The sequence below is a fragment of the Eumetopias jubatus genome, unplaced genomic scaffold (assembly GCF_037043125.1).
Source record: "Eumetopias jubatus isolate StellerSeaLion01/CBP00866 unplaced genomic scaffold, mEumJub1_p1.0 scaffold_16, whole genome shotgun sequence".
NCBI classification, from domain to species: Eukaryota; Metazoa; Chordata; class Mammalia; order Carnivora; family Otariidae; genus Eumetopias; species Eumetopias jubatus.
This window is the reverse complement of record NW_028274822.1, coordinates 62,114,970-62,141,702: the sequence shown is the minus strand read 5'-3', so window position 1 is coordinate 62,141,702 and position 26,733 is coordinate 62,114,970. Positions and strand designations below refer to the sequence as shown.

Sequence of the window (26,733 nt, the reverse complement as noted above, 5' to 3'; positions counted from 1 at the left end):
ACATCTGTGACTCGGGTTGAGACAACAGCTTGGCCTAAGGGGCCATCCTCCTGAGCCAAGTGCCCTCATCTGGGCGCGATTCAGCCCTTGAGGAGAGAGGCGATCATTTCTAAAGCAAAATGCCATTTGGAGTGGTAATTCACCCTGGTGCATTGGGTACAGGAACGAGTGGAAGTCACATCCTTTTAGATTTTGTTGTTTGTATGTTTGAAGTCTGACTATACAGCAGTGAGACAGGTGTTGGCATGCTTGAGTGTCGTCCCATCTCAAATGTCCCCTCATCGAGTTCCCGTGAATCACGTCCAGGTGGACAAGGAGAATGCGGGGCACAGCATCCGTGACCAGGGTAGTGATTTCAATGCATGGGCACTCTGTGCACCCACCCTCCCCAAGCCTTCCAGGGAGGGTGCCGAGTTTGTAGCCTGGCCTTTGCGCTTGCTAAGGGGGTAATAGAAGTAGAGGCTAGGCTCACTTAGAAAAGATGGAGTCCTTTTGGAAGGGTCAGATCCTGGATCCTGGATCCTAGATCCTGGAGTCAGAAGCCTGGGGAGCTGACATGTGTGTGGACCTGTACTCCCCCTCCTGGTGGAGCCTGGAAGCCAACACACCTTGTTCTTGTCCTCACCTGGCACAGATCAGGAGCCCCAACACCACAACGGTTGTACGGTGGGGGCGCCCTCAGGTCCTGGCCAGGCCCGGGAGGACCTGGTTCCGAGCAGTGGAGGCGTGAAGACTGTGCAGGTGGGGCGGGGGAGATGCAATATGACCTTCACAGGCTGAGCTCCAAAGCCAGTGGGCATGTTGGGGGAGGCCTGGGTGGGACATGAGCCCGGATGGTGCCTTGACATATTAGCCCCCAGAGCACCTGTCTGTGACACGTTTTGACCTTGGCCTCTCTCTGAGGCCAGGGAAGGAGCCCCCTCGGAGCTGGGCTTTTCTCAGGCTGTGACAAACGTAAGGACCCCCAGAACAAGCCCTGTGTTTGCAATTGTTCACGTGAGGGTGGTTCCAACACCCTTGTAGAAACTAAATCCTACAAGAGAAGGGAGAGGGATGCTCCCCACAGTTTTATTTACATACATTTTATTTATTAGAGAGAAGTTGGGAACCCGAGGCAGGACCCCCTGAGTGGGAACAGCACTCCTCAGGAGATGTGGGGTCAGGTCACTGTCTGTGGCTCGTCCCTGGGCCATGAGCACACCAGGCGTGGCTTCCTGGAGAAAGGCCACATTCTCCGAGGTCTGGGCACTGAGAAAGCAGCCCCATGTCCCCAGGCTGGCCAAGCGCAGGGCCAGGCTCTGGCTCTCTCTGTGAGGGGGCAGCTCTGAAGGGTGGCTGGGCTCACCTTCGCTGTGTAGGAGGAAAAGCAAACCGCTGCCATGCTGTTCGAGGAGAAAGAACTTTCCTTGGAGGACCTGGATTCCCATTTTAAGGCCCTTGCCTGACAAAGCCTCCAGGGTCACTGACTTGGGGTCACTGATGGGGTCCCGGGGCGAGCAGGCCACAGACACTTTCCCAGGGGCTGGGCAGAAGAGTAGAAATGTGGTGAATTGGAAAGTGCCAGGCTGACAAAAGGCGCTCTGTTAACATTTTTTGAGCCTGTGCCAAGAACACCTGTCTGGGCAGGGAATTCTCAGACCACCTCGTTTTAATCTTAATTGTACAGATGAAGAGTCTTGTGACAGGGAAGTCTGCTCACAGCCGAGTGATTCTAACCAGAGTCTGTCTTTGGCCATGCTAACACTCTCAGTCCATGCCAGGCCTGGTTACCCAGTGGAGATGCCAGGATGTGTGGGGACGTGGAGCTGTGTATGTGTGACTGAGAAAGGGGGCACACTAATAAACACTGGGGTGCACACCGAAATAGTAGGTCACGAACTCTGAGCACATAGGGATGATTTCCCCTTTTCTCAATTGTGCCTCTAGAACTCAGTAAATCAAGGGCACAAGGAGAGACCCTGAGCCCTTGCAGGGGACACATGCCACTGGAGCAGCTTCAGCTAGTGACTTGGTAATCGGTGACATCCCAAACCCTATAGCCCTTTCTCTGCAGGGTCCATACTGCGGGGAGCTCCAGCCGAGCAGCCCGGCCACTCCTGCTAACCACAGGGACCACACCTTTCTCCCCAGCCAGTGGACTAAATGTGGGTTGTGGAGATACTAAGATTAGAACAAGAAAGTGTCAGTTTTGGAATGCATGTTGCCTAATTCAAACTGGAGACAAGAGGGAGCCGCACCTGTTGGGACCCTGCCCAGACATGGAGCAGGTTTTTATTCTGCTAGTTCTCTCCCATCAAAAGCCTCATGAAGGGCCCTCGGAAGGCTTTGATGTTTGTAAAATCGGGCTTTGCCTCCCCTTTCCACAGGCCTTGAGCATTAGAGCCTCAAGGCCCGGGTTTAGCCCTCCCTGAGAATTCTGTCGGGCTCCTCCATCCCAGGCCATCCCAGTAAAGCACCACATAGGATAAGGGGAAGAGAGCCCCCAGACTCCAAGTAGTCCTTCTGAATGGATCCCCTTTTTGACGATGAGGCGGCACTTCCACATTGTCCTTTTGCTTAATTCCCCTCCCCACAAAACAGGCCAGGGTGCCCTGTGGACATGGGGAGGAAAAGGGCACACTGAGGGAGGAGGGCACCAGCTGAGTCAACAGGATCAGGCCCATCAGTGAAAATTCCTTTTTTGGAAGCCAGGCAGTCTCTTTCCAGGACTGCAGAATCCTTGGGAAGTGACGCAAGCCCTCAGTCAGAGAGACGCAGGGGCAGCACTCCACTCCTCCCAAGGTGGAAAGATGGCTCAGCGGGTTTTCTCAGTTTCTGGGGTCCTCTTCTCCCTCCTGGAGCACCCGGCCCAGCCCCAGCCCCAGCCCGCGGAGGGCAGGCTTCTCAGCAGAGCTCCTTATATAGGAAACCTTCTATCAGGGAGGCTTTTAGCGGGCAGCCCCGGCACTGCATCTGAGCCTTCTCTGCGAAACAGCCTCTACCACCGCAGTGTCCTACTCTAGAAGGAGACAGAAGCAGAAGGGGGCAGGGGGGCTAAAATGCCTGTTTTGTCATGATGCTAAAAGCAGGAGCTGTGTCTTGAGGAATGCTGTGTGGTTCCTTTACTCTTGCCTCTCCTGCCAGGAAAAGCCTCTCCAAGCAGGCAGCTCAGGAATGGAGAGAACCCGGGACGGAGCCGACCGCCCAGAGGGTCTCTGGACTGTGTGTGAAGGGCAGCAAGGCCGAGGCCCCCGGGAAAGGCTGGGCTGTGGGCAGGGGCTGCAGAAACAGTGCGGGGCATTCTTTGCTGGGGTTTCTTTTCACTGAACTGCCTGCCAGGAAAGGAGAAAGGCCTCCAGGGTAACGTTTCCTAAGAGGAAATCACAAATCTGAGTTGGAGGACATTTGTCTCCTACCCTTAGGAGACAAATGGTGTTCCCCCTTATTCTAGTAGCAGTGCCCCCGTTTCCTCTGGGGAGCCGTGTTGCCCCCAGCCTATCTGTGCGGTTGGGGCTTACCCTTCTCTGCCTGTCGACCTGGTGTGGGGCCCTACATGTCACACCCTTGCCCCTGGGCCCCGGGGACCACGCGGCCCCAGGACTCCCTGGCGTCTCATTTTCATGTGGGGAGGGCCGCCTAAGAGGACGCCAACTCAGAGGGAAGCAGGACCAAGATTCCTGGCTACCTCACTTGAGGGTCTGTACCCAGCAGTGCCTACAGCTAGAGCTGCCCCTCTGGGCTCACAGCAGCCTGGGTCAGTGTCCTGCCACTCACAACCAGGGGTCCCACCTGATAACCCTGGTGACATTAGGAACTGAAGACATGGTCCACTAGTGCCATGCATCATCAAGTCTGGGTTTCAAGCAGTTTAGTGTGTGTGTGTGTGTGTGTGTCTGTGTGTGTGTGTTTAAGCTATAAACATTGGTTGAAGACCTCCAGAACTTCAGGTTCTTAAGCTTTTGGGTCCCTTTGGGCTCATTCAGGACCTCATTAAAAAACAAAACAAAACACGAAAAAACAAAAGCACAGGGACGCCTGGGTGGCTCAGTCGGTTAAATGTCTGCCTTCGGCTCAGGTCATGATCTCAGGGTCCTGGGTCCATTAGTTTAACAAACACTTAAAAGTGATCATATCTGTTAGCAGAGCACTTCTGGCTGAGTTTTGCTTATATATAGAAGTTTGTTTGGAACACAAAAGAGACAGGAGGGAAGCTTTACCCACATGAAAAGTAGCTCTTGTGATTGGTTTATTGCAGGAGGTGAGGAGCTGAAAGGCCCAATGCATGTTTGTGTTGCTCTGGAGCCACCTTCCCTCCCCCATCAGAGGCCCCTACACTTCTCCTCCCTCCGGGCATCCCGCTGTGCAGCCCCATCTCATGGCTGTCAACTCCTTCTCCTTCCCCTGGGTGCCACCCCCGAGCCCAGGTGACCCGCAGAGTACAAATGCGTGTGATTTAGAACATAAAGCATCTTCAAAATCATCATTCGAGAGGGAATGTTTGGGTCAAGAGCCGCCAGGGTCCCTGCAGCTTGCCTCCTCATCTGCACGTGACCCCCCGTCTGGAGTGTGACCTGCGAGGAGCCTGCTCTTCTGTGTCACCCAGAAGTTGGAGCATGTACGAGCCAGTGTAGATGAGCAACTGTCCAGTCACCTGGGCAGCATGGGACAGGAACCGCAGCAGGCTCCTGCAACAAAGGGGACAAAGATGCACGTCAGGCTAGGCGTTCTGGGCCAGCCAGGGGCAGACACGCAGCAATTCCTCACCACCTCAGAGGAGGCACTGCTCACATTTGATGCTGTAGGGAACCACTCCCCCAAACCCGCCAGGACTGGCTGACATGTAGATGCTGACGCAGGGGGCCTGGGACCACCTTTCCTCCGGCCACTTCCAAATGTGGCCTGTTGCACAGTCATTAGGAAGCACGGAGAAGGCACACAGTGTGTCTTGTCCTTTGGCAGCTTGCTCACCCTAGCCACCTCAGGTGTGTGGGGCCTGTTACTAAAATCAGCCTAGTCGGATGTGAAAGGAGAAGCCAGGCTGAAGGAGAGTGGCCCCGTGACCCAGGTGGCTTAGGGTGGCTGGGACATCCCAACTGGGCCCTGTTCTGGCATCTAAGCCCTAGGGCTAAGCCTGGCATTCCCATTATTTCAGACTAAAAAAGGGGGTTTTAACTCAAATTCTTACTCTCTACCGAGTCCAAAGCAAAAGGATTTCATTCCAGTTTTGAAAGTTCTGTCACTTCACCAGGTCTGGGGGTCAGCCATGCCGCTCTGGAGAGCCCCCTGCCCCCCGGGTTCCACGACAGGACCCTGGCATGATGCTTTCGATGTGGGGACCTGGATGACTTCTGTGGCTGCTTGTGGGGCCATCAGATCTCAGATGGTAAGAATTAGGGACAAGAAGGCCAAATTTGCCTCTCAAGAAAGATTTTGCTGGGGTGGGATTTGGGATGAGGTTTACTTTCTTCATTATACTTTTCTACGCTGGTATAACTCTCCTGTCTCACTTCGGGAAAATCAAGCAATCAAGCTATTTTCTCCCATCTCAGCCAAAGGAGGAAGCTCTCCCAGGAGTCAAGATTACAACACAGGGACAGCAACAGCTGTCTATGAGTTGGCCATTAAGGGGTCTGAGTGGGAAACAGAGGCCGCCCGAAAGGACTGCGGGAGCCAACTCCGTGCCCGGGCCCTTGCCCCCTCAGAAGAGACCAGTCTCATTTCCAGAGCATTTCCTGCCCTGCACTTGGCCTCAGGGATGACCAGAGTGGTCCCTATGGGGCCAGTGGAGAGAAGGAGCCAGGGCCCTCTGAGAAGCAGGGGCTCCTGCCCGGAGGGGCTGTGCAGGGAGCACCGGTTTGTCAGCTTGAAACCTTTTTAGACTGGTTTCAAAGACCTTCTCTGCTGTCGGTCTCTCCTCCCCCCTCCATGGGAATTAGGTACTAGGGGATCAATCTGTCTTTACTAGAGGACAGAAGTAGGTGTGTTTAGAGCCCAGGCAATCATAAAGAACTTGGAAGCAGACTTGTCATTTTAAAGATGATGGAACTGACGCTCAGAGAGATTAAGCAGCGTGTTAAAGGTCCCACAGCCGGCTGCTCAGAGGCAAGGCTGGGAGGGACTGCAGGGGGCCCTCTCATGCGGGTGGCGGGGGGCTGTCCAGCCTGGTCACAACCAGCGTGTTCCTGGGGGATACACAGAAACTAAATAATAAATAGAGAGCAGAACCAAATTTCTTTTAAAAACGAGGGCTGTGCATTTGGTTCTGCTCTCTATTTATTATTTAGTTTCTGTTTCCACATAGTATTTAATGGTCTCTGGAGGAAAAAATAATATTTTGGCTCAAGACTTTCTGTTTTCTGATTAAGTCTGTGGCATAAACGCCCAGAGGACAACAGGAACTAGTGAAGGTCAGCAGCCACCGGTCAGGACAGGGCAGGGCTGGCCGCAAGCTGGGGACAGGCCACCCGGGCAGCGTCCACGCAGCTCCCAGACCCCCAGCCGACCCCTGAAGGGTTACCTCAGCAGGGCCTTGACTCCCGTACACCGGATGTCATAGGACACCGAGTACATCTCATACATGGTGGCCTTCACGTTGAGGCAACCAATGACGTCCTTGGGGTTCAGCTTGTACAAGTCGAAGGTGACTCTTGCTATTCCCGCCTTCTTTGGCTGCTGGAGAGCTGAGACATAGTTGCCACCCTAGAACCAGAAAGGGAGGGAGAGACTTGAGGAGCCTCTCCAGCTGTGACATGCAAATCCCATAATTCTAGGTTTTTGCTAATTTTGACTGTGCTGGCTTAAAATCTGTTAGTGACTGAGCTGCTATTTACTTGAGGCCTGTTTTCAGCAGATCAATATGCTCCTATTGCTACCATGTCCAAACCCACAAGAAACTAGCCTTCCCTAAGCTACTTCCAGTTTAGTGACTTGGGATGAGTGCAGTTTGGCTCCAGGGCCCGGACTGTAGGATGGCTGTGCTACTGGCATGAGGTACTGAGCACATCCAGCCCGGTCACTTAGGGCCACCCATGGTGACTTGACTGACGTGGACGATCTCATGAATATAGCTTGGTCTGCTTAAAGAGGAGCAGGCAGCTATTTCCATTTTACAAGAGGCTGCCTGGCAGGAAGCTTCAGAATCAAGTAGCTAAAGCAAGGGCCAGGGTGAGAACTTCCCAGGGCTGCCTCTGTTTTCTAGTCACCACCCTGGATGAACGCAGACCTCCTGGGGATATGGAAAGCTGTTTGGTTACAAATGCCATGCAGGTCCTCCTGGAATATTAGTAGACCCTTCAGGTCAGGGGAGAAAGCCAGAGACCTCTGTCAGTCGTTAGGTTTACAAAGAGCATGAGACGATCTTCCTGACAGAATGTTTTGGAAAAAGCAAGAAGGGAACCAAGTTGTGCCGGGGGTGACTCTCCCAAGGGCTGGCTCCATACACGGATCTTGCGGTATTCAGGATTCAAAGGTACTACGTCTCAGGAACTCTTGGGGTTGGGAGTAGTTGAGGCTAGAACTGTTAAATTCACCAATGACAACAATGACTATGTGAAGGTAAAACATAAATTCCCCTAAAAGTACCCAGACCCTTCTTGCTGGAGCCACACTGCTCTCCTCCCACACAGGACATACGCAACAAGAGATTCTCGTGGTAGCCTGTTGTTTAATGTACAAGAGATCCTGCTGCCTCTTTAGGGGGTATTAACCGTCCAGCATTTAGGAGACATTACTATTATTACTTTTAAGTAGTGTGGAGCCCAACAGGGGCTTGAACTCATGACTCTGAGATCAAGACCTGAGCTGGGATCAAGAGTGGTACACTTAACTGAGCCACCCAGACACCCCTAGGAAACATTATTTTTTTAAAAATTAAGGTTATATATGAGGGGTGCCTGGGTGGCTCAGTCGTTAAGCATCTGTCTTCGGCTCAGGTCGTGATCCTGGGGTCCTGGGATCAAGCCCCACGTTGGGCTCCCTGCTTGGTGGGGAGCCTGCTTCTCCCTCTGCCTGCTGCTCCCCCTGCTTGTGCTCTCATTTTATTTATTTATTTGACAGAGAGACACAGCGAGAGAGGGAACACAAGCAGGGGGAGTGGGAGAGGGAGACGCAGGCTTCCCGTGGAGCAGGGAGCCCGGCGCAGGGCTCCATCCCAGAACCCCGGGATCATGACCTGAGCCAAAAGCAGACGCCTAACGACTGAGCTACCCAGGCGCCCCAAATAGAATTTTTTTTTAAAAAGAAGACTACTGAATGAAAAAGAGGGTTTTTTACCTAAAATCCGGCCACTGTTCTTTCTCACTGCCTCATGTTCCTTTCTGACGTATGGAAGTTTGTACCTTATTCCCCCTAAAAGTCATCCTTAAGATTGGGTCTTAAATCAAAATCAAGCCCTCACAAGCTCGATGGTGACACAATTTCTCTGACCTGCTGGCCCAGGAAGGAGAAACGATCACCACACCACCTGGTCCTAGGGCACCCTCCCAGGCCTCCCAGTGCTCAGACTGAAGATGGGCGACCCCTGGCGGCTATTTCTTGGCAGGCCGTTCTCATTGGCGTTAAATACAACTGGCCTCACTGATAAAAAAACAAACAGACAAAAAACACACATCTACAAAGGGCTAGGATCTTATCATCAGCTCGGAGGTGCCCATTTCCACTGGAGGGAAGATGGTTGAAAGGCCTAAGTCAAGAGAAGACACCAACCCCAAGTCGCTGGTCAAGCAGGCTTAGGGGGCTGTGAGGCCTCCCGCCCCCTTGGACACACCAGCCCACAGGATTATTTGTGCCCACGGCCTCTCAGCGCCCTTGCTCTGGCTCAGTCTCCCGGCGCCCACCCGCACTGAGGGCCCACGAACCCAGTGTCTGTAATAAAAACAAACACAAACTGCCCTTCCCTTCTGAGCTGGTTTCCTGTTGCTCTTGTAACAAATTACTGCAAACTCAGTGGCTTGAAACAACAGAGACTTAGACCATAAAATCTGGAGGTTGGCAGGCCACAGTGAGCCGGCAGAGATGTTCCTTCTGGAGGCTGCCGGGGGAGAAGGGGGCCGCCTTGCTTCTCCAGCTTCTGGAGGTGCTCTCGTTCCTTGGCTCCTCACATCTCCCCTCTTCTTTCCCTGCTTCTGGCCCTCACTATGACCCTCGTGTCCCTCTGTAAGGACCCTGTGATGGCACAGGTCTCCAGGTTATCCAGGCCTATCTCCTCAGCTCAAGATCCTTAACTTAACCACACCTGCTAGGTCCATTGGCCAAGTATAGGAACACTTTCATGGACTCCAGGGGTTAGGATGTGGGCATCTTTGGGAGGCTGTATTCTGCCCACAACATCTTTCTCAAACAAAAAGTAGTCCAGCTCAAGATTGCCTTTTAAGAGATTTGTCGGATTCACCCTATGCTCTTCCAATCCAGCAGTAGCCCTTCCACACCAGTGTGGTCACTAGAAATGTCTTCGGATACTGCCAAATGCCTCTCAAGGGGTAAGACTGGCCCCAGTTGAAAACCTCTGCTTGATGGATATCTATAGAGTCTATTGAAATCCACCTAAACAAAAGCTATTTGGGGTCATCACTCATTTTTAAGAGTGTAAAGGGGTCCTGAGGTAAAAAATTTGAAGATCACTTGCTTACTGGATTATTCTGATATTTTCACTCAACCGAGTTGATGAGATTCATCCATAGAGATACCTATAGTTGTACTTCCTGCGTTCTCACAGCCAAAGACTGTCCCATCCAAGGGACAGACACTGCAGTAGTTATTTATGTGATTGACATAGAAACTCATGGCTGGGTATCTGCGTGCTGGGTGTATGTCTAGGAGAGGGCTGGCTGGGTTTAGGAGGTGCTTCAATTCTACGGGATAAAGGCACACTGTTTTAAACAGCTGCCTTCTTGTGCTACATCATGGAACCTTCTTGAGACGTATCTTCAGTACTGCCTGGCTCCATTTACTTTAATTGTCAGAAATTCTATTTGATTCTTTCAAGACTACCTAGTGCTTTCTGATTACCTCTTGTCCTGTCTTACTTTTGATTACCTTTTATATTTCTTTGGGCATTTTAAATACACTTATTTTGTACTCTCTATCTCATGATTCCAACATCTGAGGTCTTTGGAGGTCTGACTTCATTATTTCTGCTTACTCTCACACACAGTGCCTTAAGTCCTTACATTCTATGATCTGACTGTGAACTCACATTTGTTGGAACTTAATGGAAACTCTCTGATGTCTGGATCAATGCTCGTTCTGAGGCTATTCGCTCCTACTGGTTACATGGGGACACAATCAACCCCAGCTCACTGGGGCTGGACGGAGGGACCAGTTGAGCAAAGAGAACTCAATGGATAAACTCCTTCCATCGATGCTTCCCTCCCCAGGGCTCGGGAAACTAAACTCTCAGCTTGAATGTTTTTGGAATCAAGAGTCCTTAAAACCTCATGCAGGCAGTTTGTGTTTATAGATTCTTAGGAGAGAACTTTAAGATTCTCTGCTTTATGTGGGCATCTCTAATCTGGGCCCTTACCTTGTGTCAGCCCAAGACTTTGTCTCCTGTCCTGTCAGCACCTGTCAAAACTGCAGCCCTTAGTCACCGACGTGAGTGGATGGCCACAGGTGAGACGCTCACAGGTAAGCTGCTTCTCTTGATTCTGGCTCCCAGAAAAGTTTTGGCCTCTGAGGATTTTCCCTTCTTGAAGGTCAGTAAGCATATAAGATATGTTTTAATATTTTGCTTTACACTTTTAAGTGTTTTATAGTGGGATCCAAGATATATATAATCTGTAGTTTTCCTGGATATAGAAACCTTTATTCAACTTCTTTACTTTTCTAAATCACTGTACATTCGTGCGCACGTGCGCGCGCACACACAACACACACACACACACACACACACACACACACACACACATCCCTACTTAACTTCACTGGCTATGTTAGCTTGCTGGCCTCCTCAGGACAGAGACTGGGAATGGTCACCAGATCACATCTGTGCACTTTTAACAGGATCTGTAGCTCCTTACTGGCCTAAACCTGTTCCTCAGAATTATTTGCTTTAAAGCTGGTGCGGCCACTCTGGAAAACAGTGTGGAGCTTCCTCAAAAAGTTGAAAATAGAGCTACCCTATGACCCAGCAATTGCACTCCTGGGTATTTACCCCAAAGATACAGATGTAATGAAAAGAAGGGCCACATGCACCCAATGTTTATAGCAGCAATGTCCACAATAGCCAAACTATGGAAAGAGCCGAGATGCCCTTCAACAGACGAATGGATAAAGAAGATGTGGTCCATATATACAATGAAATACTACTCAGCCATCAAAAAGATGATACCTTGGGCGCCTGGGTGGCTCAGCTGGTTAAGTGACTGCCTTCGGCTCAGGTCATGATCCTGGAGTCCTGGGATCGAGTCCCACATCGGGCTTCCTGCTCAGCAGGGAGTCTGCTTCTCCCTCTGACCCTCTTCCCTCTCATGCTATCTCTCATTCTCTCTCTCTCTCAAATAAATAAATAAAATCTTAAAAAAAAAAAAGATGAAACCTTGACATTTGCAACAACATGGATGGAGCTAGAGGGTATTATGCCAAGCAAAATAAGTTAGTCAGAGAAAGACAATTATCACATGATCTCAATCCTATGTGGAATTTAAGAAACAAAACAGAGGCTCATAGGGGAAGGGAGGGAAAAATAAAACAAGACGAAATCAGTGAGGGAGACAAATCATAAGAGACTCTTAATCATAGGAAACAAATTGAGGGTTGCTGGAGGGGAGGGGCGTGGGGGGATGGGGTAATTGGGTGATGGACATTAAGGAGGGCCCCTGATGCAATGAGCACTGGGTGTTATATGCAACTGATGAATCACTGACCTCTACCTCTGAAACTAATAATACACTATATGTTAATTAATTGAATTTAAATTAAAAAAAGAATTATTTGCTTTAAATTATATAGCCCCTAGGCTTATTAAGATGCTAAGTTTCCTAGAAATACTTTAAAGCAACCTTTTGAGGGTGGCAGATCCAGTTATTAGGTGAACACAAGGTATATATATAGAAAGAGGGCAAGACAACACCAAACTAGGGAATGCACTTTTGTGCGTAAAAAGTCGGCTAAGCCTGCTTCTCCCTCTCCCATTCCTCCTGCTTGTGTTCCCTCTCCCGCTGTCTCTCTCTCTGTCAAATGAATGAATGAATGAATAAATAAATAAATAATAAACTCCTGTTTAAAAAAAAAAAGTCGGCTAAGTGTTTTTGCTTACCGGTGTCCACTTCTGCCCTTTCTCCAAGATCATGAAATGTGTGTTGTCTTCTAAGGTCTGAAAGAACTCTTCGGTATCCACCACTGTTCCATCTTCTTCCAGCACCAAATTGACTAATCCGCTGGTGATAACTAAGGCTTCCAGCGTCTAGATTGGCAACGCGTCAGAGACATGGAAGAAAGCAGGAGATTCCATTTTGACCACTCAAAGCCACTGATTAAGTTATAGTTTCAGAAGTACTGTCTGATCTTGCTAAAATTTTAGTGGTAAAGATCTACCTTCACTGGTGTCTATGACTTAGTCTTTGCCTGGAAAAAGAGAAGTGCAGATTTTTAATGGATCTATCTTCTTCAGAGATTTCAATGACATGAGACAAATGAAGACGCTGGGTAATAGCTACAGTTTCTAAAATTACTTATTTTGACAAATAAAATGAATAATGCAGCAACACGATAAAGAGCCTTAGTCTCACGTCCCATATGTGAACATCTCTCTTGCTATAGGGTCTGCATGTGGGATGCTCATTTATTTCCATGGGTGTCTTTGTCTGGGTTATGCCTCCATAACCCAACTCCACAGACTCCAGAAAGTCTGTGATTCTTCCTTATTTGGTGATCTAGGACACTGTTTTAGATTAAGGACTATTCTTCCCTGGGCTTTATAACCGAAAACAGATTTCCAAAGCCTGCTGCTTCCTTGTATTCTCCCTTGTCAAAGAAGAAAGGCTACATTATCAGTTGATGACTGTTTTTAAGGCCTTTGTTTCTGCAGCTAAATCTTTTATGGTACAGAGAAGCGATAATGTTCCCTTTCATATTTTTCTTCTCCCCTTAGAGTCTCTGATGTCATGACAGTGACATTTCTGTCTCTGCACTGGGTTAGGACTCAAGACCAGAGCCCCATGTGTGGTCAGGGGCCCTCCTGCGAGTGGTGGGGAGGCGCCGTGGCTCCTGGCACCTTGCTGAGGAGCTCCTTCAGACTGTTGGCCATCACCCCTCGCCGGCTGCTTCTGTCATGGTTGGAGACCCGGAAAGGGCGAGCCGAGTGCATGAGGGGAGTTAGTAGGACTCTCTTGGTCTGTGATCCCATAAATGTCAGGGGCCTGGAAATGGAGGGGAAAAGTAAAAATATCTTGGACGTTATCTTCAAAAAAGAGTCTTTAAAGAGAGGTTTGAAGTACACAAAATTAAAACAATTTTAATATTTGCATCTGAAAGAAAGAAAATCAACAGTTGGGGATTATTGAAAATTTTATATATATATATACACATATATCCTGATATCCAAAAAACAAACAAGTTTATATATATATATAATTAAAAAACACAACCATTATATTATTACACCTATTTTACTGGAACATTCAAAGTCCTTGTAGTAACTACGTGAGAAAGAAATGGTAAGGGTATCGAACTCAAACAAGAACTAAGAATTCTATGCTGCAAACATGGCTTTTACAGCTGAAAAAAATCTTTAAAAAAAAAAAAGAAAAGAAAAAGATTTCCAGAGGCTATGAAGTGGCCAAGCAGAGTTAAAGAATTGGGTACACATGCACAAAAGTTACATATTATACAGTAAGACTAAGCCAGGAATTGAAAAGCCAGATACTGGTCACTAGAGCAATAAACTAATTTTTAGAAATTAACTTAGAATAAACGAGGAACAACAAACACTATAATAATTGTGGTTGGAATAACAAGAAGGAAAAGAACTTTGGGCCATATGTTACATGACACTTTGGAGTAAGTTCCACATCTAACAAAGAATTCAAAATTTCACTATTAAAAAAACTAACATGGAGAAGGAAAATAACAAAACCAAATCAAGACATTTTTCTGAAGAAAATAATCTCCAACCCTTGATTATCAAATTTTAGTTACCTGCAAATACTATACACACACACACACATATGTACATATATAGTACAAATACACACACATATATATAATGGGGATAAACGAGAAGCTCACAGCGTTAGTAGTTATTTAACAAACACTTTTGTTTTTAAAAATTTTATTTTTAAGTAATCTCTACACCCAACGTGGGACTCGAACCGACAACCCCGAGATCAAGAGTTGCAGGCTCCACTGACTGAGCCAGCCAGGGCCCCAACATTTGCTTTGTAAATATTAATTCACTTAATCCTCAGAAAACTCTGTGATATAGTCCTGATTTTCTCAATTTACAGGTGAGGGCAATCAGGCCAGAGAGGTGCCCCGCAACTGGTAGGAACCAGAGCTGGGATTATGACCCAAGCACCTGTTCTTGGCCTCATAAAGGTTTATCTAGATGCCTCACACTAAAAGAATAAGACAAGTTTGCATATTCGGGAACATACGAGGCTTTCGATAGCAATTAAAGAAATGCAAAGCCGCCTCTGACATACTACCGCATGCTTTTAAACAAACATGCAAGGAGTTATTTAAAACTAACTCCGTAAGGAGAAACAGATGCTCCTTGCCGTGGCACTAGGCAGGGCTTCAGTCTCTTTGGAGACCAGTCTAGCAATGTGTAGTTTTCACCCAAGACTAGGGGCTGTTTTATATTTAGGAATATATCCATAAAGAAATTATTTAAAAGAATATAAACAGGGCGCCTGGGTGGCTCAGTCGTTAGGTGTCTGCCTTTGGCTCAGGTCATGATCCCAGGGTCCTGGGATCAAGCCCCGCATCAGGCTCCCTGCTCAGCGGGGAGTCTGCTTCTCCCTCTCCCACTCCCCCTGCTTGTGTTCCCTCTCTCGCTGTGTCTCTGTCGAATAAATAAATAAAATCGTAAAAAAAAAAAAAGAATATAAACGTAAGTTAGCAACATGTCAGGTAGCTTGTTTCATGTCAGGTGCTGTGATAAGTGACACATGACCTCATTTAATCTCCGCAGCTCCTGAGGTAATAGCACCTCTAGCTTTGCTCTCCCCACACCTGAACGGTGACTACCGATTTCAGGTGCTCAAATAGTTGTGGACAATGTGGACAAATAGTCTGTACAGTGACTTCAGGAGAATGAAACAAAGGGCTTTATTTTTAGGGCAACCTTGTAGAAGATACAAAGTGAAGACATCACTGCTTTCTGACACTCATAAAAGCTTGTCTAGATTAACCCTATGAAAGCTAAAATTCTAGAGACTTCTGTTCTTTTTGTGAATGCCTATCGCCTAGGATTTGGTACTTTATTTTATACATATACATACACACATACATATATACCTGTACATATACTGTCATATATTTATCTATGCTTTATTTTCCCAACCAGATTAGAATTTCCTTACGGACAAAAGCTTCTCTGTTGTATCTCCCATAATGCCTAGACTAGCACTAGGCATATGTGTTTTAAGTAATATGTGGTCTAACTTGAAGCTCTACAAATGGACATAGTGAAAATTCAGTGGTTTACCAAGTAATTTTCCTTTTTTTTTTTTTAAGATTTTATTTATTTATTTGACAGAGAGAGACACAGCAAGAGAGGGAACACAAGCAGGGGGAGTGTGAGAGGGAGAAGCAGGCCTCCCGCCGAGCAGGGAGCCCGATGAGGGGCTCGATCCCAGGACCCCGGGATCATGACCTGAGCTGAAGGCAGACACTTAACGACTAAGCCACCCAGGCGCCTCCTACCAAGCAATTTTCTATATGAAAAACCGATAGTATAGTAATGAACCAGTTCTCAAAAATTGTCAGGATAAGTTCATGCTCGTAGCACGATCAGCCAGTTTCAGCAAGGTTTCCATAAGAGCGAGTGTCTGCACCTTATCCCTCTGCCCTAGCAACAAATTGGCATTCTAGGAATCAGGCCTGCATTGTTAGCATGGATTTGATCTGAAGAGTATTCAGCCAGCTTCACATCAGCACGTCCTAACTGCTCACATCCGAGCCCTCACTATGGCCAGCTTGTGCTTGCTCTTAACATGTTAACTAATCATCATCACAACTTTATGGGGAAAGTATCACCCCAATTTCTCAGATGGGAAAACTGAGGCTCAGAGTGATTTCTCCAGGTCACTCAGTTAAGAAGGAAAAGACAGGTCCTTTCCCTTCTAGGCTGGCAAAATCTATGCATTATTTATTCCTAGCGAGGCAACTGTAAGGGGATTGTGCCAGGTTACTGACCTCTGATTCAGGTGCCCCATTAGATTGGGCAGAGACCCAAGGAGTGAATCCAAGCCTTGAACTGACACAGTGGTGAGGCCAGCAGACAGCCTCCAAACTTTTGCCCTGATTACAAGACATTACACCAGGTTCCTCAGTTACACAACCCGATGAACAAGATGCCTACATTCTGCTGAGCTGACGCTGCAGAGAACCCACTCACAGTTCCATCTCCGGCAATTTGGTGGGCTGTGCAGCGAGGATTTTCCATATTACGCTTTACATTTAGGATCGGGCTTTAGTGGCAACCTACTCATGGCTGCTGAAACTTACAACTCCCAGGGGAAGTTCCTGTGAGGAGGAAAGAAAGATACTAGTTCCACTTAATGCCAGACACTGGGTACATCAGTGCTTTACTTAACAACTTGACAAGACAGGTGTGTTAGATGAGCAAAAGTGAGACTCAAGAGGTTAGGAAATGAATAAGGTCAGAGTTAGCAAGTGCTAGAACAGGGGTTTGAGTCCAGCTCCCACTTTTGCACCACGGTGTCAGCCCTATAAGGGTGAAAACCCTCCTATGGGACAGGCAACCTTGGACCCTCTCTGGCAAGAGCCTCTCTTCTCCCCACAAAGCAGGAAATCATTGCCATGAACCAGAAGTCCTTCTAGAATCCGTACTCACTGAGGCCAGGGTCTGTCTGCACATTTTCTGACTTCCCCACAACCCCTAGCCTACTGTTGTCATGCAATCTATTCACTGAGTAAAAGACAGGCTAGAACAAGATCAGAGAAATGGGAGAACAAAGTTCATGTCCTGGAATCTTAGGTCCAGGAGCCAGAGGCCAATGGCACACCTTGTGGGCATGAACAGCTTTGACCTAGTTAGTTGTGGTCTTGTACCTCCTCATTGGATGCCAACATTCATGCCTTAGGAAGCACCAGTGCTCCAGTTACGTAGTATAGGTGATTATACAGAGTCCTGATTGTCTTTTAACTTCGGACAAGATAAGGGCTGGCAGCGATCTCTGGTCCTCCCTCTCCACGCTGCCCTCAAGATAGCCATCCTCAATAAAAAAAGTCCATGTTCTTCTTACCCATTACTTTTCCTAACTGGGAACTGGGTCGTTGTCGGAGAACAGGCTTACGGAGTGCACCTCAAAAAATCCTCGAAAAATTAAATTAAATTAAATTTATTTAATTAATTTATATAAATTACATTAAATTAAATCCTTATATTCCTTTTAAGGAACAGGATGAGTGATTTGATGTATCAAATTATATAAAATTGAGACTCTCTTATGGATAACATAAAAAAGGGTTAAATGAAATTTTATGTACACTAAAACTATTTAACAATTGTTATAGGAGTATTTACTTTGCTCCAGCTAAAGGGGCAGTGGGGTTAACTAGCTAGCTAAATGAACAAAGCATCATATTGATCCAACTCACTCCTGGTCCTCCTAAGAGGATAATCTATGTCACTGGCTATCAGCACAATGCCTAAAACGTGTTGCTATTCTCCCCTTAATATTTTAATATATCAAAGTCAAGACAGGAGCTCTGAGAAGCCTTGGATTAGATACATCACACGTCAGTCACCCTCTAATTCCTGGGAAAGTGCAAACAAGCCTACGAAGCAGGAAGGAAACAGCTCACTAAAAGGAAAAGAAAAACCAGGAAACAGGTTATTCAAGGAAACATTGTTTCGGGGAAATCAAGACAAAAAGAGAAGTCAGACTTCATAGAACATTCTTAAAACTGGGAAGGGGCATATCTCCCAGAAGTGAGGAAAACAGAGAAATCTTTGTATTTTTCCCGGAGGGAACTGAGGAGGCTCAACTTATAACAGTGTGGCAAATAAAGCAAGGAGCCACAGGCTGTGGGCGGATGTGAGCTTTACTCCAGGAAAACGAAGCTAGCCCCCCCAGAGCATAAAAAATCATGTTTTTATGCCACCCAATGGACTGATGTTTCTTCCAAAAGTGGAAGGAGGGGAAAAGGGCAGGCCTGGGAACAAAGTTTCCCCCAGAGAGAAACATTTTGGGGTCAGCAGTGATGAGGTGGCTCTGTAAGGCCGTGTAAGCAACTCCCTGGGGAACATCCAGAATGAAATGAATGTTTCAGTGTCTGAGCGGCCCATCTTCTTGTTAGGTGGAAAGGAGGAATCCACCTGAGAGTAAGGCAGTGCGGACATGCGTAGGCAAGTCAACCAAGCAAGCACTACCACCAAAGCCTGGGGACAATGAGGACATCAGAGAGGGAAGCGGTGATGTCCAATACAGCAGTGCAGAGAGACAGACAGGATTGAAAAGCGGACATCAGGCCTGGCTGGATCTGGCCAAGCAGTAGGGACAGTGTCGGGGTCTAACTCAGTGGCCGCAGCTGGAGGAGTGTCGGCCTCAGCGATGTTTCCCGCTCCCCAGCAGTGCCCGAGCCTCCTTATGGGCTTACACACATGGGGCACCGCGGCCCCACAGGGACTGTGCCGGCTCCCGTTTGGGCCTTGACCAACCTATCGAAATGCTTGATGCAGTAAGAGGACTCAGTGTATGACCATGAAGTCTTTGGACACTTTGAGATGTTATTAAAATAACAGTTTAGGGACGCCTGGGTGGCTCAGTCATTAAGCGTCTGCCTTCGGCTAAGGTCACGATCCCAGGCTCCTGGGATCGAGCCCCTCGTCGGGATCCCTGCTCAGTGGGAAGCCTGCTTCTCTCTCTCCCACGCCCCCTACTCGTGTTCCCTCTCTGTCTCTCTCTGTCAAATAAATTTGAAAAATTAAAAAAAATAATAAATAAAATAACAGTTTAGACCCACAAAAGAGTGAGCGTCGGTAACCGGGGAGATTTACTTGTAGCAAATGCAATTCCTTGCTTATGTCACTAGTAAGAAGGTGGTGAAATGTGTCCTGAAATGCCAGCTATACACAACCTAGAGATCCTTGTTCAAGGAAAGGAAAGCTGTACCAAATAGCAACAAAAGCAGCAATTTTGCGCCCAGTATAGTATCTAACAGCTCTGTAACAACTTCAAGGTCAGTGTGAATGCTCTCGCTCACCGACAGACACAAAGGCTGAGCAGCTTTGTCAATGAGCACACATGCCGGTGTGGGCATCCTTGATGTCCAGAGCTCTGCTAAGAGACCTCAGGCTGCTTGTGCCTTGACTATGGTCTTGAAGGATCACAGACGATTAACAAATTATTGACTGGTTTAAGACTTTAGAATTGCTGACCTTAATAAAAGATGTGTATGTGGATTAAATTATTTCTTTGGCAAAAGGCAGTCATCTACTAAGGAAAGACAGAGTTAGGGCCATCTAGGTTAAATTAAGGAACACGGAGGAGACAGTAGCAAGACTGTAACTAACAAACGTGGCCATCACCTAGTCTGTGGCTCACATGGGTCTTCAGCCTGGACATAATTCTAAAGAAGGACAGGGAAGAGAAGTGTTTTCCTTTCAACAAGCATTATGCATTGTTTTTCTTCCAGTTTATTTTGGAAGCAGGTAGATTTTTTTTTCAAAGAACTGCTCAGTGTGTCCCTAACAAATGGTCACTCACTTTTAGAGTTTGCCAAGCTCAGAAGAATGTGTCGAGTAGACCTTCCCTATGTTTTGATTTGCCAACATTTCACAAGCAAGTCCCCTCCATACACACTTGACCCAATGGAAACCTCACACCGATGCATTTTGGATCCGGGTAGCCTGTTGTCGGAACCGGGTGAAAGGGCAGGGTCCGCAGGCAACGCCTGCTCCAGGCAACCCCAGCTAGGAATTAGTGCCTACTTACCAGTCCTTAAACCTCAGCCTGCCACCTCCCTAGGGCTCACAAGAAGTTGCAGAATGGGTGTGTTTGCATATTTGAGAATTGCACCCCAAACTGTCAACAGCTGTTACCCACTGGAGCGGGATTGTAAGGGGGGTGGGGGAGGAGAGGAACAAAAAAGGAAAGAAACCCAAGGCTTTACCTTTATGCTTACATGCGTTATAGAAGATGCATGAAACAAGTCTGTTTCTCACCCTCCCTGGTTCCTACTACTTGACTTCTGGTTTTGGGGGATTTTTTTGTTTGTTTTTAAAGAGAAAGCCCATGCTGTTCAGACAGACCATCTTTACATTTTGGAAGCTATTTTTCTAACCTTGAGTTAGAAATTTGCACACAGCAAATTCAGCCCCCTATAGATCACACTAGTTTTGTAAAGTGACGCTCCCTGCCATCCTTCCCTTTCAACCTACCCTATCCCTCTGCCCTTTGGTACAAATGGGATCAGTCACCTCTGAAAACCTGCATTTTAAAGAACTCAAGGGCTTTTCTATCCTTTCTGAAGTACTTTGAAGATCTTCAAAGAAGCACTATCCCATCCATAAATTTATATTTAAAAATTACTTCCATGCACTATTTGGATTTTATTAACAAGGACAGGATTGGGTGTGTCAAGATACTGATGTGGGAAACAAAAGCAGAAAAGAAATTATTAAATTTTCTTACTACCTACAGCCCATTGACAAGTCCTTGAAACAGGCAGAGTGACATTCCTCTAGGGACTCAACTGCCTCAATGTTAATACTTGGCTAAGGGCAAAAGACAATGCTAGCCCAACCCCACCCCCCACCTCCCCCAGGATCCTGTAAGTCTACTTTAACATACAAAAATTCCTTTGGAAACTTCCTTTAGCTCTACCACCCAAGATACACGTTATCAATCATGCCCCAAGCATATGACGCACCCATATGCATCTGAAGGGTATCATGATTGAATTTCTACTAAACAGTAATAAATGACCTTTCCTAACAATAGCTAGCCCCCCCTCAGGATCCTGGAAGGCTTACACTATCCCTAACCCCCCTCCCAACTTGAAAGTATATAATGGGTCACTCCTCATGATCCTCAGCTCTTTCTGTCCCTGTGCTTTAATAAACCTTTTTGCATCAAAGACCTCTCTAGAATTCTTTCTTGGCCGTAGGCTTCCAACACTAACGTTCTTTCCTACATCAATATGAAGATGAACGGAAGCTGGGTTGGGGTGAGGGTAAGTGCTGCGGTGCCTTCAAGCCCCCAGAGGGGTGCAAAGCCCTGGGAGAGGGGATAAGACTCCGCACGCGTCCCTGGCAGGGAGGGCGCTCTCGGACGCGGCGAGGAGGGGGAGCCTTCTCCCCAAACACCCCCTTACAAGCTTGGGTCGATTCATCAAGCAGGGGTCAGGGCGTATTCAGAGCCCAAGGGGTGCCCTCGGCTCAGCCCACCCTCCCCTTGGAGCTCAGAGCCTCCCTCGTCTTTAGGGGTAAGCCTGGACCATCCCAAAGCTGCCCAGTGTCCCCACCAGGGCCCCAGCTCCTGTTGCGATCCCGAGGTACCCTAGAAGCCCCGTCCCCGCGCACCTTGGAGGCGTTGCCCGGGTTTCCCAGGACGGGGGCCCTCGAGGATCTGCACCGGCGGACGCAGCAGCAGGAAGAAATTCAGCCACTCCCGTACTCACCACTGTCACCTGTTCCGCGGATGCCCGCGCACCTCGGGAGAGCCACACCTGGCACCTGCGGCCAGCTGGAGGAGGGGAAGGAAACCCGCAGCGGGCTCGGGCTCTGCCCACCGGGGCTGCCCGAATGCGTGCGCACCAGAGGTGAGGCTGGGTGCGTAGGCTGGGACGCGACCTCGGGCAGCTCCTGCTCGCGGGGCGCAGGGGGTGCCAGGGGACCCCAGGCGCAGGGGAGACGAGGGGCTCACGCAGGTGCCAGACACACGGGGATGCAGAACGCTCAGGGCGTGGGGGGGACACCGGGCTCAGGTGGGACGCAGAGTGCCCAGGCACAGGGGTATGTGTGGCGCGGGGGTGCGGGACGCTCCGGGATGCGGGGTGCATGAGGTGCAAGGAGACGCGGGGCGCAGAGGGGACGAGGGGCCCAGGGGGATGCGGGGCGCGGGAGGACGTGGGGCGCTGGCGTGGCCCTGAGCCGGGCTCGCGCCGCACTCGCCTGAGGAGGGCTCCCGCGTAGTCGCGGGCGGTGTCCATCTCCAGGGTCCCCCTCACAGGCTCGGCTTCCGCCCGCCCGCGCCCTCTTAAAGCCCAGCCGCCAGCCCCGCCCCGGGCCCCGGCCGGCCGGTCCGCCCCGCCTACAGGCAGGACCTTGACAATGGGCTCACCCCTGCCGAAGGTCGCGGCTTGGCCTTCTGGGAGCGCGCCCGGGTCCGTGCCACCTCGGGGCCCTACGGGGAAGGCGGCTCTCGCAGACCGCTGCAGAGGACGGTCCCCACGACTCGCGACCCCCAGCTGCCCCGCGGGTCCCCTGATGGTCACTGTTAGTCTATGTTTGCCTTGCGCGTTCTGGGAGTTGGGAGTAACTGGCGACATCACCAGCGGAGGCAGCGTGGCTTTGACTGTGAAAAGGCAGATGTGTTGTTTTCAAACCCAGGCCACGCGGGGAGAGCCCAGGGCGGGGGAGATGAGGTGCAGGATGAGTCACCCCCAGGGCCGCGCTGGGTTGGCGCCCAAACTGCAGCCCACGACGTCCCGCTCCAAGCTCAGCAAGCCAGTTGGCAAGGTGAGGAGGTTGCTGCGGACACCAGGACACATAGCCCCTCAGGTGCTTGGGGGAACCTTGGCTCGCTTCCTTTTAGGTTGCTTCAGTGCTGTATCATGGGCATTTGGGGGCAGTAGGAAGGGTGTTCAGAACGGAGGGGTAAAGGAACCGCTGGACTGTGTTAACAATCTTTTAGCTCTAGGTAAGAGACTTTCTCAGAGTGAAGAAGGCAAGGGAAAAACAAGCCAGCGCGGAGGAGGATTTTGTTCGGGTCCTGATGCCACAAATAACCGTCCCAGAAGAGGCACTCTGGCTTGTTTTAGACCTCAGGAGGGGGCAGGGAGCCTGTTAGGGATTCCACAGAGCCCTTACCTACAAAACCAAAGCAGAAGTCTCTTGTGTGTAACAGTCCTTTAATTCCATCCCTTTAAAAAGTGGAAACTTTCGAGGATATAGAGCGGCTAGTGCATACTCTCCTGCATGGAGTCGAGTGACTGGCTGCACAGATTATTAGTAACTGCCGATGGCCCTGTTATGAGCAGTGTTTCTGAAGAGCTGTGGTCTGACCTGTGCCTCCCTTCTCCCGACTCAGCTCCGTTTTAGCACACTGATCTGGTCACCCAAAACGGCTCCTTCTCTCGGCATTCCTCCATTCAGCTCACGGAAACAAGCTCACACTTCTTCCCCTTTAGGGTCACTGGGGTCAACAAACCTCATTTGACTTGCTTGAAGGGGTGTTGAAGCCAAAAGCAATTTCCTTCCAGAGTCCTGGATTCCACAGGGCCTGCTGTGGAGCACAGAGCTGTGTTTTCTGCTCCATGCCACTGGGACTGAGGCTCCTCCCACTGAAACCCTGCTGTGGCTGAATGTTTGTGTCCCACCCCCAAATTCATATATTGAAGTTGTAGTGCCCAATGTGATGGTATTAGAAGGTGGGACTTTGGGAAGGTGCTTCAGCCAGGAGGGTGAAGCCCTCACTCGTGGAATTAATGCCTTCTGAAAGAGGTTCCAGAAAGATCCCTAGCTCCTTCTGCTGTGGGAGGACACAGCAAGAAGGTGCCGGCTATGAACCAGGAAGAGAGCTCTCACCAGCTCTCACCCTGATCTCAGGCTTCCAGCCTCCAGAACTGTGAGCAATAAATTTCTGCTGTTGATAAGCTACCCATTCTGTGGTATGTTGTTATAGCAGCCCACATGGACTAGAGCATATCCCTGGTCTGATAGATGAGAACGGGGTCCAGGCAAGTCAACTCAATTCACCTTTTAGAAAACTTTTTATTGTGAAAAATTTCAAATGTAGGGACATATAGCCAGAACGTTATGTGAGCACCCTTACGCCCAGGGCCTGGATTCAAGCACTGCTAACATTTTGACATATTTGCTTGTTATTTATCTGTATCTTTATTGAACCTCTTCACATAAAAGTCTTCAGCTTGCATCTCTGAAGAAACAAGGACGTTCTCACACATACCACAGTGACATTAGCACTCCTAACAAAATAAAAATGATCTCTTAATAACACCTAATAGTCTATAGTCAAGCTCCCCAATGTATAAGGCACTTTTCTTGTGCCTGAGAGACCAATGTATTAGACCTGTTCTGGAACAGTGAAGGTTAAGATCACAGGAGATTCTGACACACCAATAACCAATCAGGAGAATAGGTGCAATTAATTTACATCTTTCTAGGGTCTAGAGAGGCATCTGGATGCTAAGGCACTTAGGGTAGGCTTGTTAAGGACTGATGAATGAATGAGGTGCTATGTTCACGGTAATATGTGAATGCAAATTGCAAAGGGAACAAAATGTTGAGTTCTGCCTGCAGGGTGTCTAGGAAGGGACCCTGGAGCTGAGGCTTGAAGTGTGAGAGAGCATGTGGTCCACAGGGGCGCTATCCTGCATTGCTTGGCGTGTCTGGCATCCTGGGTGGGTGTGTGGGGTCTTCTAGAGGAGAACGCCCCGTGACCACTCAGGGCAGCCATGCTGGAGTGAATTTGCACAGCTCCGAACACATAGCCACCATTGCTCTCAGTGGGGAACCAGCAGAGGTGGTGGGGTGACCTGCTCAGACATAGATCTGAGAAGACCACTCTGGGGTGGCTCAGAAGCCGGACTGGGCCAGGGGGCCTGTAGGTGACCCATGTGACAGATGTCAAGGGCACTGACAGTGTGGGGGGAAGGGGAGGGGTGGAGAGGGGGCAGGGAACATTTCACAGGACCTGATGATGGACAGAAAGGAAAGTAGCTGGAGAGACTCTGATAAAATTTCGGATCGGATAGCTGGTGAGGCAGCGAAGCCCTTACTGGGAGGAGAAACACAGGAGGGGCAGCAAGGTTGTAGCTGAGATGGACATTATGCTGAAACACACTGGCCCATGGGCTGTGCCGGGCAGAGATGCAGGGTGGGCCCCTCGGCCCGTGGCTCACACTCAAATGGCCCTCAGGGCGAGGACCCGGCTGGAAGCCAAGGCTGGCCAGTTACCTATCTGCTCCTAAGTGGGGACCTGTGCCATACGAGTGGGTGGGTGGTCCCAGGAGGGTGTGTGGAGAGGGAGTGGAGGGCAGGGGCATGTGTTGTTCCTAAGCATGTGGCGGCCAAGCCCAGGAGACCGTGGAGAAGAAAGTGGGTGAGAGACTGCACGTGCCTGCTGTGAGGAAAGTGCCTTTCTAGCACATTTCCACTGATAAGCTCCTTCCTCAGCCAACATAATTTAATACACCTTTATTTAGCAACTCCCATGTTCCAGTGCAACCTACGTTCCACCAACAGCACATCTGGCCACGCTGCCTAGGCTGGTGATGTCAATTACTCCAACTCCCAGAACACGCAAGATCAGAAATCTAACGTTCTGTGTGGACTTCAGCCACTGTTTGTCGACAGAGTCCCTACAGAGTCTGTGTGCGGTGCCCCCTTGGCGTCGTGCCTCAGGGCGGGCTTCCAGAGGCTGACCTCCCTGGCTCCCCTGGCTCCCTCTGGGGGTCCATGCAGCCTGGTCTCATTCTCCCAGGTGGGCCTTCCCTCTTCCTCTCCGAGTCCTGGCCGAGCACCCGCTCTGGAGCACGGGCTCCTAGCCTGGCCGGACCACGTTCCAGTGCGACCGTGGGCAGATCACCTAACGTCTCTCAGGCCACAATCTTCATCTGTAAAAAGGTGCAGGGCTCTTTCTCTCATCAGGCCAGGGGGAGAATCAAGTCCCGTGACGGAAGGGCTGCCCAGGTGCAGTGCCCGCCAGAGGGCTCTGTCATTGCGGGTGACCAAGGCCACCGTGACACAGGTGACGGCCAGCTGGACTTCTGCTCCCAGCCAAGGGTCAGTACCTGCTATGGAAGCTGGACGACATTATGGAGAACACAGGTGCTTAAAGCTCAGAGACATTTGAGCAAGCATCTAACCCGATTTCGTGTGTTTTACAACAAAGTGGATAAAACAATGAATACTGAGTCAGAACCCTGGGCTTGCAACTTCCAGATTCTGTGATTGTGGGCAAGTTTTCCTTGCATTGCTTTTCTTATGAGCTTCACTTTCTTTATCTGTAATAAAGAAATTTTTATTACAGTAATCCCTGTAATCCCTGACCATCTGTATTCCTTACCAACTCTCACGTGGTTGCAATGAGGGTTAAATGAGATAAGATTTTGAAATACATCGTCAGCTGTCAAGCCCTAGAAAGTGTTAGGTCTTATTATGGCACTGATAAGGAAATTGAGCTCTGGAAAGGTGCTAACTCGAATTCTGTTGACCGCATAACCAGGGCATCTTCTGCAGAACTGTCAGTAAGGCAAAAAATTTCTTTCACTTCCCATAGTCAAAGTGCCCAGTATTCTCCTATTTCCATATTGCTTTCCAGGAAAGCTTACCGTTAGAAAAAAAAAAATCCCATATATTTACTTATACTAAGGTACAAT

The 26,733-nt window shown here is 49.0% G+C and overlaps 1 protein-coding gene across 1 annotated transcript; it reads right to left on the bottom strand.

Annotated features, from left to right (window-relative positions):
- Nucleotides 1-4,516: 4,516 nt before the first annotated feature.
- Nucleotides 4,517-22,320, bottom strand: CIDEA (cell death inducing DFFA like effector a). Its single transcript, XM_028089359.1, has 5 exons — nucleotides 22,283-22,320; nucleotides 13,190-13,334; nucleotides 12,233-12,379; nucleotides 6,497-6,678; nucleotides 4,517-4,664 (listed from the first exon to the last, which is right to left on the bottom strand). Exons 1-5 carry the CDS (start codon nucleotides 22,318-22,320, stop codon nucleotides 4,517-4,519), a joined length of 660 nt encoding a protein of 219 aa, XP_027945160.1.
- Between the last annotated feature and the right edge of the window lie 4,413 nt (nucleotides 22,321-26,733).